The 16520-nt window shown below is 44.7% G+C and overlaps 1 protein-coding gene across 1 annotated transcript in view; it reads left to right on the forward strand.

Annotated features, from left to right (window-relative positions):
* The first annotated feature begins 477 nt into the window (after window positions 1-477).
* Window positions 478-16520, forward strand: part of LOC123600492 — a 76125-nt gene continuing 60082 nt past the window's right edge. Inside the window, 3 exon segments of the mRNA XM_045482531.1 lie at window positions 478-855; window positions 1138-5517; window positions 5676-5766. Of these exon segments, the coding sequence (XP_045338487.1) occupies window positions 478-855; window positions 1138-5517; window positions 5676-5766 (4849 nt within the window).

Here is a 16520-nt window from a genome sequence, read left to right on the forward strand (position 1 = left end):
ATTCGAGTGGGCTCTAACCCGATTTCCGCGGTGATCCTCATACGGCTTAAGGCGGTCAAAATCTTTTTGATCCGAGCAGGGGGTTTATACCTGCCCGCCCATGCTAAGAGGCACCTAAGTTCCCGCGAGGGACGCGGACGGGCGAGTACGCGAGTGCTTCTTTGTCAGTCTAAAGAGTGCTTCTTTGTCAGTCTAAATGTATTGTCACCCCGGGGCCCTTGTAAATACCGCCGTAACCCTCTCTGTCGGGCTAGCCAAGAAAGTTGGAACCGCTGCGAAAGATTTTTGTTAGTTCTTGCTTTTCTTTCATAGGTCGGATGTTTTATTGGAATTAAGTGTTTTCTCGGCTGATCAGAATTAATTATTCCATCCTTTGTTTCTCTCTCCTCCTTTCTCAGCTCCCTGCGGCTTTCCTTCCTGCCCCCTGGCCAGCGGTGCCCCCCCCTTTTCTCCTCTCCTCTTCCTCAGAATTATAATATGGGCCAAACGCAGAGCACCCCTCTCTCCCTCCTCCTCGCCAATTTCAGGGACGTAAAAGCTAGAGGACACAGCTTAAGCCTAGACATTCACAAAAGGAAGTTAATTACCTATTGCCGCTCTGAATGGCCCACCTTTGGGGTTAATTGGCCTACAGAGGGAACCTTCTGCCTCCCTGTGGTCCTTAAAGTAAAATCAAAAATTTTCCTACCAGGGAAAGAAGGTCACTCGGATCAGATTCCCTATATTCTGGTGTGGCAAGATTTAGTAGAAAACCCTCCTCCTTGGATGGCCTCTTCCTTAATAGCAGAGTCATGCCAAATCCTAGCGGCTAAACCTATCAGCCCTCCCAAGTCGCCAACTCCAGCTGCACCCCCTGTTCTCCCCGACAGCCAAGATTTGCCTTTTCTCGACCCTCCCCCTTACCAGGTTCCTCCTCGCATTCCGCAAGCTGCCCCTATCCCTGCTGCGCCGGCAGAGCCTCCCGTAGCCCAGCCCATAGGAGAACTGGAGAATAGGGAGGCTCAACCCGCGCCCATGCCTAATGGGGGCGAAGTCCAAGGGCCGGCCGGACATACCCGTAGGCGGGCCCCACGTGAGCCAGGACTTCGCCTTCCTGACTCCACCGTAGCTTTACCCTTACGGGAAATAGGGCCTCCCGATGATACGGGGAATCCCCGACTCCAATATTGGCCCTTCTCTACTAGTGACCTATATAACTGGAAAACCCAGAATGCCCGATTTTCTGACAACCCTAAAGATTTAATAAGTCTCTTAGACAGCGTTATGTTTACTCACCAACCCACCTGGGATGATTGTCAGCAGCTCCTCCGAATCCTGTTCACTACCGAGGAGCGAGAAAGAATTCAATTGGAAGCAAGAAAGCTGGTTCCTGGGGATGACGGCCAACCCACTGCTAACCTTGATCTCATTAACGCAGCTTTTCCCTTGACCCGACCCCCACAGGATGGCTGGGACTACAACACGGCAGAAGGTAGGGGACGGCTGCGCATTTATCGCCAGACTCTAATGGCGGGTCTCCGGGCTGCTGCACGCAAGCCCACTAATTTGGCAAAAGTGTATTCAATAATACAAGGTAAGACAGAGAGCCCTGCCGCTTATTTAGAAAGATTAATGGAAACCTTCAGACAGTATACCCCCATGAACCCCGAGGCCCCCGAAAATCAAGCTGCTGTTGTAATGGCCTTTGTAAATCAAGCAGCCACTGATATTAAAAAGAAACTCCAGAAGCTAGAGGACCTGGAGGGAAAACAGATTCAGGACTTACTCCGCATTGCCCAGCGTGTCTATAATAATAGAGAGACTCCAGAGGACAGGCAACTTAAAGCCACCGAGAAAATGACCAAAGTCCTGGCTACTGTTGTCCAAAAGCCCCTGGATAAACACCAGCCCCTAGATAAGGACCAATGCGCCTATTGCAAAGAAAAAGGCCACTGGGCTCGAGCATGCCCTAAAAAGAAAAAGCCACATCATGGACAAAAACCGTGGCCGCCAAAAACCACACCCGCCCTCTTCACTCAAGATGCAGAATAGGGGGGACGGGGTTCGGATCCCCTCCCCGAACCTAGGGTAACGCTACAAGTGGAGGGGAACCCAGTTCAATTCTTAGTCGACACAGGGGCACAACATTCGGTCTTGATCAGACCCCATGGAAAAATCTCTGAAAAATCTTCCTGGGTCCAAGGGGCTACTGGAATAAGAAAATATCCCTGGACCACCCAGAGAACTGTGGACCTAGGAAATGGAAAGGTCACCCATTCCTTCCTAGTCATCCCTGACAGCCCGTGCCCCTTATTAGGAAGAGACTTACTCACTAAAATGGGGGCCCAGATTCATTTTACGCCAGGGGGCCCCCAAGTGACTGGTCCGCACAACCAACCCATTACCATACTTACTCTAAGATTAGAAGATGAATATCGACTCCATCAAGGGCCACCCTCACAAAGTCAAAACATAGAGCCCTGGCTCCAGCAGTTTCCAGAAGCATGGGCTGAAACCGGGGGTATGGGGTTGGCTAAACATCGCCCAGCTCTATTCATAGAGCTGAAGCCGGGGGCAGATCCAGTCCGGGTCCGACAATACCCGATGTCAATGGAGGCCAAAAAGGGCATCACACCACATATCCGTCGCCTTCTAGACTTAGGCATCTTGCGTCCCTGCCATTCAGCCTGGAACACCCCCCTGCTGCCTGTACGAAAATCTAACAGTGCAGACTACCGTCCGGTACAAGACCTGAGAGAAGTTAACCGCCGAGTCATGGACATACACCCAACAGTACCCAACCCCTATACCCTCCTAAGTGCCCTCAGTCCAGAAAAACAATGGTATACGGTCCTTGATTTAAAAGATGCTTTTTTCAGCCTGCCTCTGGCCCCCAAAAGCCAAGAGCTCTTCGCCTTCGAGTGGTCAGACCCTGAGAGAGGCATAAATGGGCAACTCACCTGGACCCGGCTCCCCCAAGGATTTAAAAACTCACCCACCTTGTTCGATGAGGCACTCCACGAGGATCTGGGTGAGTACCGGAATCAAAACCCTGAAGTGACTCTCTTGCAGTACGTTGACGATCTTTTAATCGCCGCTGAGACTGCCGAAGCTTGCTTGCAAGGCACCAAAAATCTCCTCCGGACACTTGGTGCCCTGGGGTACCGGGCTTCAGCAAAGAAAGCCCAAATTTGCAGATCCGAGGTAACCTACTTGGGGTATCTGTTAAGGGAAGGCCAACGATGGCTCACTGATGCACGGAAGGAAACCGTTCTCCGCATCCCCCGACCCACGACCCGAAGGCAGGTAAGAGAGTTCCTGGGATCGGCCGGGTTCTGCCGCTTGTGGATACCTCGGTTCGCCGAGATGGCCAAGCCTCTTTACTTGGTCACCCGAGAACAGGCGCCCTTTGAGTGGACAGAGGAAACTGAGCAGGCTTTCCAGCAAATTAAACTCGCCCTGTTGTCGGCACCAGCCTTAGGGCTCCCCGATGTCTCCAAACCCTTTCATCTCTTCGTAGATGAAAATAAAGGGGTAGCCAAAGCAGTGCTGACGCAACTCCTTGGCCCATGGCCCAGGCCCGTTGCCTATCTTTCAAAAAGACTGGACCCAGTAGCGGCTGGCTGGCCCCCTTGCCTCCGTATGATCGCTGCTACAGCTCTAATGGTAAAGGATGCTGATAAGTTAACTATGGGACAAGAGTTACATATCACAACCCCTCATGCCATAGAAGGAGTCCTCAAACAACCTCCTGACCGATGGATTAGTAACGCCCGACTGGTTCACTACCAGGGACTATTATTAAATCCCCTCAGAATCATTTATGCTCCCACCCGAACACTAAACCCTGCCTCCCTGTTACCAGACCCGGACTTAGATACCCCTCTCCATGACTGCACTGAGATATTGGCACAGGTTCATGGAGCTCGGGAAGATTTACAGGATCATCCGCTGCCGGACGCTGAAGTTACCTGGTTCACTGACGGCAGCAGCTTTATACATCAGGGTCAAAGGTACGCGGGGGCGGCAGTCACAACTGAAACTGAGACTGTTTGGGCAGAGCCTTTGCCAGCTGGCACCTCTGCCCAACGGGCTGAACTTGTGGCCTTAACTAAGGCACTGACTTTGGGAAAAGACAAGAGACTAAATGTGTACACCGATAGCAGATATGCTTTTGCTACGGCCCACATACATGGAGCAATATACAGAGAGAGGGGACTGTTAACTGCAGAGGGGAAAACCATCAAAAACAAAGAAGAAATATTGGCTCTTCTAAAGGCACTCTGGCTGCCTAAACGACTAGCCATCATACATTGCCCAGGCCACCAAAAACCAATCACACTGGTGGCCAGAGGAAATAATCTGGCTGACCAGGTGGCCCGACAGGTGGCCTTACAGGTGGACTGTGCTTTAATGACCACCCTACCAGACCCCGGTCCAGCTAGTTTACCAGAAAGTCCCACCTACACTAAAAAAGACCTAGACTGGATCCAAAAATTGCCTATGACTCAGTGCCTTAACGGGTGGTGGAGAGCAGCGGACTGTAACATAATCCTCCCAGAGGAAATGGGAAATAAAGTCTTATCCAAAATGCACCGAGCCACTCATATGGGCACGAGAAAAATGCAAGACTTAATAAGACATGCTAGGATCACCATCAAAGACTCTAGGACAAAAATCGAACAGATAGTTACTAGCTGTAAAGCTTGTCAACTAACCAACGCCACCAACCACGGGAAAAACCCTGGCTCCAGAACTCGTGGAACCAGGCCGGGAGCCTATTGGGAAGTAGACTTCACCGAGGTAAAGCCTGGAAAATATGGATACAAATATTTGCTAGTGTTTATAGATACCTTTTCAGGATGGACAGAGGCCTTCCCCACCAAGCATGAGACTGCGCAGGTAGTAGCAAAGAAGATGTTGGAAGACATCATGCCCAGGTATGGATTCCCTACCCTAATAGGATCAGACAACGGACCAGCATTCATTTCAAAGGTAATACAAGGGATAGCGCAGTTTATTGGGGCCGATTGGAAACTACATTGTGCATATAGACCCCAAAGTTCAGGACAGGTAGAAAGAATGAATAGAACCCTAAAAGAGACCCTAACCAAATTGACCATGGAGACTGGCGCTAACTGGGTAGTCTTACTCCCCTACGCTCTGTTCAGGGTGCGGAATTCCCCTTACAAACTTGGATTAACCCCCTTTGAAATCATGTATGGAGTGCCCCCCCCTATAATTCCCAACCTGCAGTCTAATGTGTTAACTGAATTTGATGATCATGAACTTCTTATTTCCCTGAGGGAACTCCAGCACACCCACCAGGAAGTTTGGCCCAGATTGAGAGCCATTTATGAGAACGGGCCCCCTCCCGAGCCGCATCACTACCGACCCGGAGATTGGGTATACGTGCGGAGACACCAGCAAGAGACCCTCCAACCACGGTGGAAGGGACCCTATATTGTGATCCTAACCACACCCACTGCTCTCAAAGTCGACGGAATTGCTACCTGGATCCATTACACCCACGCCCGACCAGCTGATACCTTTGCGGTTCAAAAAGACTTCGTACCGGAAGCCAACACCGCCTGGACGGTTGACCAGAGTAAGACTCATCCTTTAAAATTGACTCTGCGTCGAAAACCTGACCCCGAAAACCGGCTAAGACCAAAGGCCTGGGTGTCCCATACCAGGACTGTTGCAGCAACTCCGGACCTACAATGATCGGAGGAACCCTCATTAGCGTACTCCTGCTCACCTCCTACGGACTGATAAGCATTGCAAGTAACCCCCATACACCCTATACTTTAACCTGGGAAATTACTAACCTAAAAACCCATGAAATATATAATGTCACCACTAAAACAGATGTCCCCCTGAATACCTGGTGGCCAGATTTATATTTTAATCTAGAAAAAGTCAGTCCGTTAGAAGATATGGGAGGGGGTGAGTGGAAAAAGAAACAGCGAAGGGTGTCAATCAGTAGAAATGGATTTTATGCATGTCCGGGATTTAGGGAACCAGGAAAGATGAAACACACCTGTGGGGGGATAGAATCTCTCTATTGCGCCGCATGGAGTTGTGTCACAACTAATGATGGGGAATGGAAGTGGAAAGTAACCTCCCAATTCATTGAAATGTCCTATGTCCGACCATGTACTCGCACCAGGTATAATGAAAATTGTAATCTCATCCGTGTGCAGTTCACAGAAGAGGGAAAAAAGGACCCTCGATGGGTTCACGGGCTGACTTGGGGACTCTATTTATATCAGTATCCTCTCTATGGAACCCTCATTCAGATAAAATTAAAGGCACAGCCCAAAGTCCCACCAGTACTAGTGGGACCAAGCCCCATGGGAAAGGGCCCTAACAAGCCATCTCCAAAACCCACTACTAGGGCCCCGAAAATTCAAATCCCATTCAAAGATGACCCCTTATGGGTAATAATGAATACCACTTATCAGGCCTTAAACCGTACTAAACCCAATGAAACAGAAGCTTGTTGGCTGTGTTATTCCACAAAACCTCCATTTTACGAGTCGGTAGCAATAATAGGAAATTACAGCACTGCAAACAACTCAGACGCTTGCGGTTGGGGACAGAAAAGACCTGGCCTCACACTACCAGTGCTTACGGGAAACGGGACATGTATAGGAGCAGTACCAACAAAATATAGCCACTTATGCATAAGTAACAAAAATATACTCAATATTTCAGGGAACTGGATTATTCCACCAAATAACGCATGGTGGCTTTGTTCTCATGCGGGATTAACCCCTTGCCTCTATAAAGATATGTTCAACCAGTCAGAATTCTGTATAATGGTAATTGTGTTCCCAAAAATCATATACCACACAGCCGAATATGTAGACCAGATGTGGATAGCACCTAAAAGAGTGACTAAACGAGAACTTATTACTGCAGGAACTCTAACTCTAGCCACCATATTTGGACTCGGGGCCATCGGAGCTGGGACAGGGATTTCGGCCTTAACTATACAGAACAAAGGATTTAGTATACTTAGAGAAGCGGTTGACAAAGATATAGAAAAAATAGAAACTGCCATCACTTCGCTTGAAAAGTCCCTAACCTCCCTCTCGGAAGTAGTTTTACAAAACAGGAGAGGATTAGACCTGCTGTTCCTACAGCAAGGCGGTCTCTGTGCAGCACTAGGAGAAGAATGTTGTTTCTATGCTGACCACACAGGAATAGTAAGAGATTCTATGGCCAAGGTCCGAGAAGGGCTAAATAAACGAAAAAAGGAAAGAGAACAAGAGGCTGGATGGTTTGAATCCTGGTTCAGTGCGTCCCCATGGTTAACTACCCTGCTCTCCGCCTTACTCGGGCCTCTGGCCATCCTACTTCTCGCTCTCACATTCGGCCCCTGTATCATAAACAGAATTATTAATTTTGTCCAAGACAGGTTCAATGCTGTACAATTAATGGTCTTACGAACTCAGTACCAACCGCTCGAGACATTACAAATAGAAAACTGAAGATCCAAGATTGGCTCTTTAGGCACAAGAAAAAGGGGGGAATGAAAGGAACAATCCAAATAACAGCCCTACCTTAGTTTAAAGCTAGGTTCTCTTTTCTGTTTATTATGGATCTTTGATAAGAAATACAATTGCTGAGAAGTCTGTTTTGCTTGCTGTTTGCTATGAGCATTGTGAGACCTTTCCTGAATGTAACCCGCTGTGTAGTAGAATGGGTTGTAAACCTTCCTAAATGTAATGGAATGAGTAGTTGTACTTAAACTAACTGGCGTCTCTCGCTTCTGTAATCTTGCTTGTTTAACACATTCCTCACCTATCCCCTTCCCCTTTTTTTTTTTTTCTTTTTTCTCTCTCTCCCACCACAAGTAACAGACAAAGGACGCCCAGTCAGAAAACCACAAATGTCCTTACTTTAGAATTTACCTATCAGGACCCTCACTCACCTATGCTGTTTGTCCCTGTCTATAAAAACCCTATACCAACTCTGATCGGGGCCTCTGTGTGTCACCGGCAACGAGTGCGCAGAGGTCCAGGTTCGAACCTGCAATAAACGACCCTTGCCGCTTGGCTTTGACTCACGACTCTGGTGGTCTTTTGTGGGAGGTTTTAGAACATCGGGCATTACATTAGAACATGATACACACTCCATTTAGTGACTGAATTTTCAATTAGCCATTTACGAATAGTTGGACAATATACTTGGTCTCTCTGAGCTTCAATTTTCTGTTTGGAATACAGAGATGGTAAAATGTCTAGAACTAGAACATCTTAGACGAACATCACATCTAGCATTTAGAAGGTACTCAATAGGGGTGCCTGGGTGGCTCAGTGGGTTAAGCATCTGACTCTTGGTTTCAATTCAGGTCGTTATCTCACGGTTTGTGAGTTCAAGCCCCTCACCAGGCTCTGTGCTGACAGGGCAGAGCCCGCTTGTGATTCTCTCTCTTCTTGCTTCTCTCTGTCCCTCCCCTGCTTGCTCTGTCTCGCTCAAAAATTAAATAAATAAGCTTAGAAGGTATTCAATAAATATAGCTATTATTAAAGAGATCATAAAACTTTGAGGAAATTAAACATAGGTCTTCATTAGGAAACACTTTAGGATGGGCTTTTTAAAAGCTTCTGTTCAACAATAAGCAATTCAAGAGAAGAAACCATGTCTCTTTTCATCTCTGCGCTCCCAAGGCCTGATACCTACAACACAATACACACTCAGCAAAATTTTGTTTAAGTGAAGCAGACAAACTCCCTACCTCATCCCTCAAGCTTGACTTTATGGGTCAACTCTTCCAAATTTTCCACCAGCAAAGAAACATTCATTAAGATATTTTTTCTTAAACTCCTGAGGAACCTTGCTTTAATGTGGTTAAGGATAATGTAGTTTTCTCTTCCAAAATATGGACAAGAAAAAGCCCCTAGATCTTACATTGATCTCACAGTATTTCTTCTGACTGGATCTCCCTCCTCCCTTCCTTCTTCTGTCCCGTATCTGTTCCTTATTTCATGCCTCACCCTCAATTAATTATTTCCTAAGCATTGAGGAGCCTATGCATGCTATCTTCGGGACTCACAGAATCAAGGCACCAGAAAGTCCTGTGAGTATTTTAAAGATCATCTAGAATAACCACTCCTCAGACACAATAATGCCCTCTACAAATGCTGCCACTACAAATCAATTTGCTCATCCAGATCGGCTGCAATACCTTGGATGACAAAAAACTTGCCTTCACATAAGGTGGTTCAACCCATCTTTGGTCAACTCTGTTAGAAACTTACATTTAGGGGGCGCCTGGGTGGCGCAGTCGGTTAAGCGTCCGACTTCAGCCAGGTCACGATCTCGCGGTCCGGGAGTTCGAGCCCCGCGTCGGGCTCTGGGCTGATGGCTCAGAGCCTGAAGCCTGTTTCCGATTCTGTGTCTCCCTCTCTCTCTGCCCCTCCCCCGTTCATGCTCTGTCTCTCTCTGTCCCAAAAATAAATAAATGTTGAAAAAAAAAATTAAAAAAAAAAAAAAAAAGAAACTTACATTTAATCCAGACCTCTCTTTCTGTAGCTTCTACCCCTTTCTTGGCTGTAGCTTTGCCTGTTACAGGCTCACAGTATGGGATGACTCTGCCTTCGATATTACAAACCTTGAATTTCACTTATGGTGCATGTACATCCTCAAACCAGATTAAAAGCTTCTAGCAGGCAGTTACCATGTTTTATTTTCTCTGTGCCCAATAGGTGCTTAACAAATATACACTAAATAAATGTTGGAAACACTTCTTTGCTATGTTGTCTACCTTCTCTTGGCCAGACTTATCCCATTGGGGTCACCATAAACAATTCCTTTTTCTCCTCAGGTGCTTAACAACAGAGTCACGTAATGCTGAGTAAATGGAAAGAGAAAAGGAAGGAGGAAGAAACATTTTTTAAAATTCTATCTTCAAGTGCACCAGGAGGCAATTCCCTTTTGCAGACACATTATTTGCAACACTGACAGTCACATATCAAAGTAAGGAACAATCAAAGTGCTGTCCATTTCCTTCCCAATATGCATGGGAGCTCACGTTATGTCCTGGTGAGCTATGAACGAATGGAAAAAAGTAGAATATATCCCTAATTGCTGTTTGCTTGGATTATTTTGAAAGTGGTCAGAGGGCTTTCCACTTTGCTGAGCGTTTTATAGAATACATCCAAATTTCTACTGAATATTTAAGTTTTTGGTCCACATTCAAGTGTTTGACAGCTGGTTGAGTGGGGTTTTTTTAAACCAAAAGAAGATAAAAGGTCCCACACTTCCTGTAGAATACTGAGTACAAAATTGTTTGACTAATTTAATACTGTTTAGGGCAAAGGAACCCAAATCTGGTCAGATTTACAAAATATTCTGATTTTTTACATAAGAATGGTCGGTGTTTTATATGGGCCCTGGGGAAGTAATGTGACTGGAGACCGTATTCATTAAAATTATGCAAATAATGGGCATCTGATCATATCACGTTGCAAGAAAATATTAAAATGGCAGTTTTCTATTGTCTCAGGTTGGACTGAAGCCCCAGGGTTCAGAACAATAGTTGGCAATTACACCCACATTATAGAGAAAGGCTTGGGTTTGCAAAGAAGATTGTCTAGGGCGAGGCTTGCATATCTCAGCCCACTTGTTCAGCCAATTGAGGATTAATAAGGAAAGCCTGATGGATCCTGGGGTATTTCCATGTGTGGGTAGCTTCAGAAGAAACATCTTAAGAGCTTGGCACTGGCCCCTGGAATCTGGGAGAACACAAAGGCAGTGAACGCATGCCTGAAAAGGTCTGAAAACAAGAATCTGGCCAGCCTAAAGGCAGAGTGAGTGAATGAAGTAAGGCTGTTGGCAAACAGTTGCACTCTTGTTTAGTCTGACAGTGAGCCTGCCTCCTGCAGGCTGCTCAGCCCCGAGTCACCATGAAAAGGGTTTCACCCAAAATGACCACTTGGGGTAGAGGGTGAGCCCAGCAGAAAGAGGCTGAATATGAACTGGCAGAAGTTAGGGTTTAGAAGTAGGGATGAGGGATGGGCACCTGGGTGGCTCAGTCAGTTAGGTGTCCAACTTCAGCTCAGGTCATGATCTGGCGATCCGTGAGTTCGAGCCCTGCATCAGGCTCTGTGCTGGCAGCTTGGAGCCTGCTTCTGATTCTGTGTTCCCTCTCTCTCTCTGCCCTCCCTTGCTCATGTGCTCTAGCTCTCGCTTGCTCTTGCTCTCTCTCTCTCTCTCAAAAAATAAATCTCTCTCTCAAAAAATAAACATAAAAAAATGTAAAAAAGAAAAAAAGAAGTAGGTGTGAGGGCCCAGAAAGAGAAGCACTGTTGACAACAGGAAACTACAGGCGCATTAAAGAAATCTCTCAGGAAAAGGACAGCCTTGTCCCTCCTCTACCTCCAACACAGGAGGAGCCAGAGGTAGCACAATCAGTGGCAAGAAGGTAGAGGAAAGTAATGTGGGGAAGCAGATAACCACACCTTTCCCCAAAAGCAGCTTCAAAGTCTGCCTTCGGCCTTGGCAAAGACAAAGAGGAACTTTATAATTGGATGAAAACGTGGAGTTCTGATATTAGACTGTACTAGATATTTCACGACAGGACCAGAAAAGGAATGGCTCCTTAGCCATAGCTTATCCAGAATCTAGGAGGAAATGACTCAGCGGAGCAAGTTTAACAGGAAATGTAAGAAAGAATACAGTTGCTTTCTACTTGTACCCCACTGAGTCCAGCTGGCAAAGCACGTGAGCTATCAATGTCTTGCTTTAAAAACAAAAAAAAAACAAAAAAAAACAAAAAACCCACACTCACAGAAAGAAAACAAAACAATAAAGTATTACTCTTCAGATAAAGCCCCACAGCCTCAAATGGCATGTGCTTATATATTTGGCTCCTGCCAAGGTTTTGAACTTCATTTCTGACCACTCTCTACCTCACTCATTACCTCCAGCCACATGGCTTTCTCACAGCTCCTCAGAAATTTTATAAGCAGCTTATCATCTCAGGGACACTCCTCTCTCTGCCTTGCAATTGCTTGCCTCCTCTTGTCCTCACCTGGCTGATTCCTTCTGTTCTAAGAACACTTTGGTTGTAAGCAACAGAAACCAGCAGAAACCAAGGCAGGAAGTGAATTTATTGGGAAGAAAGGATGTAGTCCACACAGTTAGAAAAGAACAGAAACCAAAGAAGCCTAAGAGGTTACGATGGCAGGAAGGGATGGGCAGACTGTTAGGGAAGGTGGATCGTCCTCAGCTATTTGTTTTGTTTTATCTGCAGCATGTACCCAACGCTAACTAGAGGAGGACAGAGTACAATGAGCAGAATTTCCTCCAAAGAAAATCAGGACACATGGGGCACCTGGGTGGCTCAGTCGGTTGGGCATCCGACTTCAGCTCAGGTCATGATCTCGCGGTCCGTGAATTCGAGCCCCATGTCGGGTTCTGTGTGGATAGCTCAGAGCGTGGAGCCTACTTCTGATTCTGTGTCTCCCTCTTTCTGACTCTCCCCCACTCACACTCTGTCCCACTCTCTCTCTCTCTCAAAAATAAATAAACATTAAAAAAAATTTTTTTAAAAATCAGGACACAGCCTACACAATAATGGTAGGCAGGCAAAACAACCAGAATCCACTCCATTTAGGGACCACTTTAAATACTTCTCACTCTGCCAGTTAGTAGCCACAAACCACTGAGCAGGTTACTAACAGTATCTGTGTCTCAGGTTATTCATGTAGAGATAGTAAAATACCTATCTCATAGGTTAGTGGTGAGGATTAAATTAACGAATATGTGTGACCCACTGAATATAGTGCCTGCACATACTGTTAGCTATTACTAGTTTTTAGCAAGAATTTCCATGACCTCCCTAGACTTTGCCAGATCAGTCCACTATACTCTCCCATCCCCTCTTACATTTCCCCTTTGAGCAATTGCCAAATAAACTTGCAGATTTCTGTAATTTGTATTTAAATGTGTGTATCCCATCTACACTATAAGTGAAAATCAAATCTTTATCTTTTTTCCCTTGTATTCCCAGAGCATAGTACATAGCAGAGTATAGTAGGCTCAGTAATAGCCCCAAAAGATATCTAGGTCCTAAACTCTGGGACCTGTAAATGTTACCTTACTGGCAAAAGCCACTTTGAAGATGTGATTAGGTCAAGGATCTTGGGATCCTTATAATCTTGGGAAGATTATCCTGGATTATCTGGGTGGGCCCTAAACATAATCACAATTTCCATATAAGAGGAAAGGCAAAGAGAGATCTGACTACAGAAGAGGAGAAGGTAATGTGGCATCAAAAGCAAAAGGTTGGAATGACAGATACAGCTTTCAGAAGCTAGAAAAGACAAGGAAGAAATCAGCCAATACCCTGACTTTAGCCCAGTGAAGCAGATTTTAAATTTGTGGCTTTCAGAAGTAGAGAATAAACCTGTGTTGCTTTAAGCCACCAAGTTTGTGGTAATTTGTTACAGCAGCCATAGGAGACTAATACACAGGCATTCGAGAAATATGTATTGAATGAATAAAAGAGACTTAGAAAATGACAAAAAGAGTATAAATCAAAGCCAGCTTAGAAACTGAAGTACAGGACTAGTTTTCACGACATACATAGCTCTGAGCAATTTATTTTCGTCCATACATCTAAAATTCCATTATAGGTGGATCAGTTAAAGGCCAAACATCCCTGTGTATGTCAAGCTTCTTAGCTGAAAACTGAAACAGTCATTGTTGCCTGATTTAAGCAGGGAAACAAATTTATTTAAAGGATAGTGTTTACCTCAGACTCACCACAATGACTGAAGAACTAGGTTCAAGGCCAACTATGCACATTGTGCATTGCAACATGTGAGCCCTGTAGAAGCTATGCAGCCAGGAGCAACATACAAAATATGCCTCACCATTGGTCTGGGGAAGACACCATCGGCTCCACCAACAAACACATTGTATCATAAGCTCTCACCAAACACTGGCTGCCACCATGATCAGTGCAGCTTCTAGTCTTCCTGCAGCACTCAGAGTTCCTCAAGAGTCCCACGCTGCAGTGAAAGGCTAGAGAAGGAAGTAAGAACCGGCACTTTCAGCTTCTGTAGGAGGATGCAGCTCAGCCTCCTACCAAGATTCAGTATGGGGACAGAGGATATTCCCCAAACATGGGAAGAAGGGGTTCAGGTAATGGGGAACCATAAAGGATAAATATGTACTACAATCTCATATCCAAAGCTTACAGTGAACGGATTTTCAAGCATCAGACTTCAACAAGAAGTCACACAATCAGAGTGTCTAATCATGCATCTGATGACCTTCTGTGTCTAATCACTACTAAATTCATATGAAAGCAGGTAACAGAATACAGAACCTATTGAGGTTAAATACGCCCTCTTCAATTTCTAATTTGATCCCTAAATTAAATGAAAATGTCTTAAGGAATTTTTAAAGACTGATCTCCTTGTCAGATCCACAAATAACATGATCAACAAAGCAATGCCTTGTTTTATTTCTCTATCACAAGGTCCCATCAGACTGAATTAAAGTCATCTCAACTACTTGTCAAAAAAAATAGAAGGTTTCTTATAGACAATAAATGTCTATCATTCTAAGCCACTCAGTTTTTGGTACTTTGTTATAGCAGCCCTGCATTCTGCAAAATTGCAGGATAGAAATCAGTATACAAAAATCAGTTGTGTTTCTATACACTAACAATGAACTATCAGAAGGAGAAATTAAGAAAACAATCCCATTTAACAACGCCATCAATAGAATAAAATACTTAGGAATAAATTTAACCAAGGTGGTGCAAGAGAACAAATGTTAGTGAGGATTTTCACACTGTTGGTGGGCATGTCAATTGGTGCAGCCACTGTAGAAAAGAGTATGGAGTTCTTCAAAAAATTAAAAATAGAAATAGCATATGATCCAGCAATATCACTTCTAGGTACATATCCAAAAGAAATGAAAGCAAGATCTCAGAGATATCTGCACTCCCATGTTCAGCAGTATTCACAATAAACAAGAGTGGAAACAATCTAAATGCCCATCATTGGATGGCATTGAATGAGTAAAGATAATATCATATGTACATGCAATAGGACATTATTGAGCTTCAAAAAAAAAAAAGAAAGAAAAAGAAAATTCTGCCATTTGCAACAACATGGATGAACCTGGAGGACATTATGCCAAGTGAAGTAAGCCAGACATAGAAGGACAAATAAACATTACATCATAGTACTAACATGAGAAATCTAAAAGAGTTAAACCCTTAGAAGCAGAGAGTGGAATGGTGACTGCCATGGGCAGATGCAGGGCTGTGCAAGGGAGATATTACCCAAGTGTACAGAGTTTCAGGTATACAGAATGAGCAAGTCCCAAGGACCTGCACTGCAGCACGGTGCCTACAGTTTACAGTGCTATATTGTATACTTAAAAATTTACTGGGAAGGAGGACCTTATGTTGTTTTTTTTAATGTTTATTTACTTATTTTGAGAAGGCAAGACAGAGTGCCAGCAGGGGAGGGGCAGAGAGAGAGGGAGAGAGAGAGAATCCCAAGCATGTTCCATGCTGTCAGCACAGAGCCAGATGTGAGGCTTGATCTCATGAACCGTGAGATCATGACCTGAGCCAAAACCAAGAGTCAGACACTTAACTGAGCCACCCAGGTGCCCCATTTGTCATGACATAATAATAATCATTATTATAAGTAAGGAAGGCAAGTGGAAATTTGGAGGTGGGGAACATGTTTATGGCATAGACCGTGGTGATTGTTTCAAGGATGTGTACTTATCTTCAAACTCATCAAGGTGTATACAATAAATATGTAAAGATTTTGTATGTCAATCATACTTCAATAAAGTAGTTTTAAAAAATTAAATCTAAAGATATAATTCACTCTACCATTCTTTTTTTTAATTTTTTTTTTCAACGTTTATTTATTTTTGGGACAGAGAGAGACAGAGCATGAACGGGGGAGGGGCAGAGAGAGAGGGAGACACAGAATCGGAAACAGGCTCCAGGCTCCGAGCCATCAGCCCTGAGCCTGACGCGGGGCTCGAACTCCCGGACCACGAGATCGTGACCTGGCTGAAGTCGGACGCCTAACCGACTGCGCCACCCAGGCGCCCCTACCATTCTTAACAAATACACAGAAATGATACTGTGGCCACCAATATGGGTTCATTCAAAATGTAAAATGTTGACTTGGTGCAGTTTTAATAATTACAAATTATGCATTCTTGTTGAGTGACTGGAATCCACATTAAATCATGAAGAACATATTTGTAATTTGGAGAATTTATACCTAATGACACGGAGTTTCCAAAACACATTCTAAGTTACAAAATGTCTAGCACGAATGTCTACAGATGGTCATTCATTAATTCCACAAATATTTATTGAGAGAAGCTTTGTATTAGGCACTGACAAAGACAACAAAGTTTTATATACAAATATTGCAAATTAAGAAAGATATATTAGTTATATACTAAATTGAAACATTTCTGCATTTAAACTGCTGGGCAATCACCTAATTCACTTTTTCTACATTAAAGAGTTA

Source organism: Leopardus geoffroyi, chromosome D1 (genome assembly GCF_018350155.1).
Source record: "Leopardus geoffroyi isolate Oge1 chromosome D1, O.geoffroyi_Oge1_pat1.0, whole genome shotgun sequence".
Taxonomy (NCBI): Eukaryota; Metazoa; Chordata; class Mammalia; order Carnivora; family Felidae; genus Leopardus; species Leopardus geoffroyi.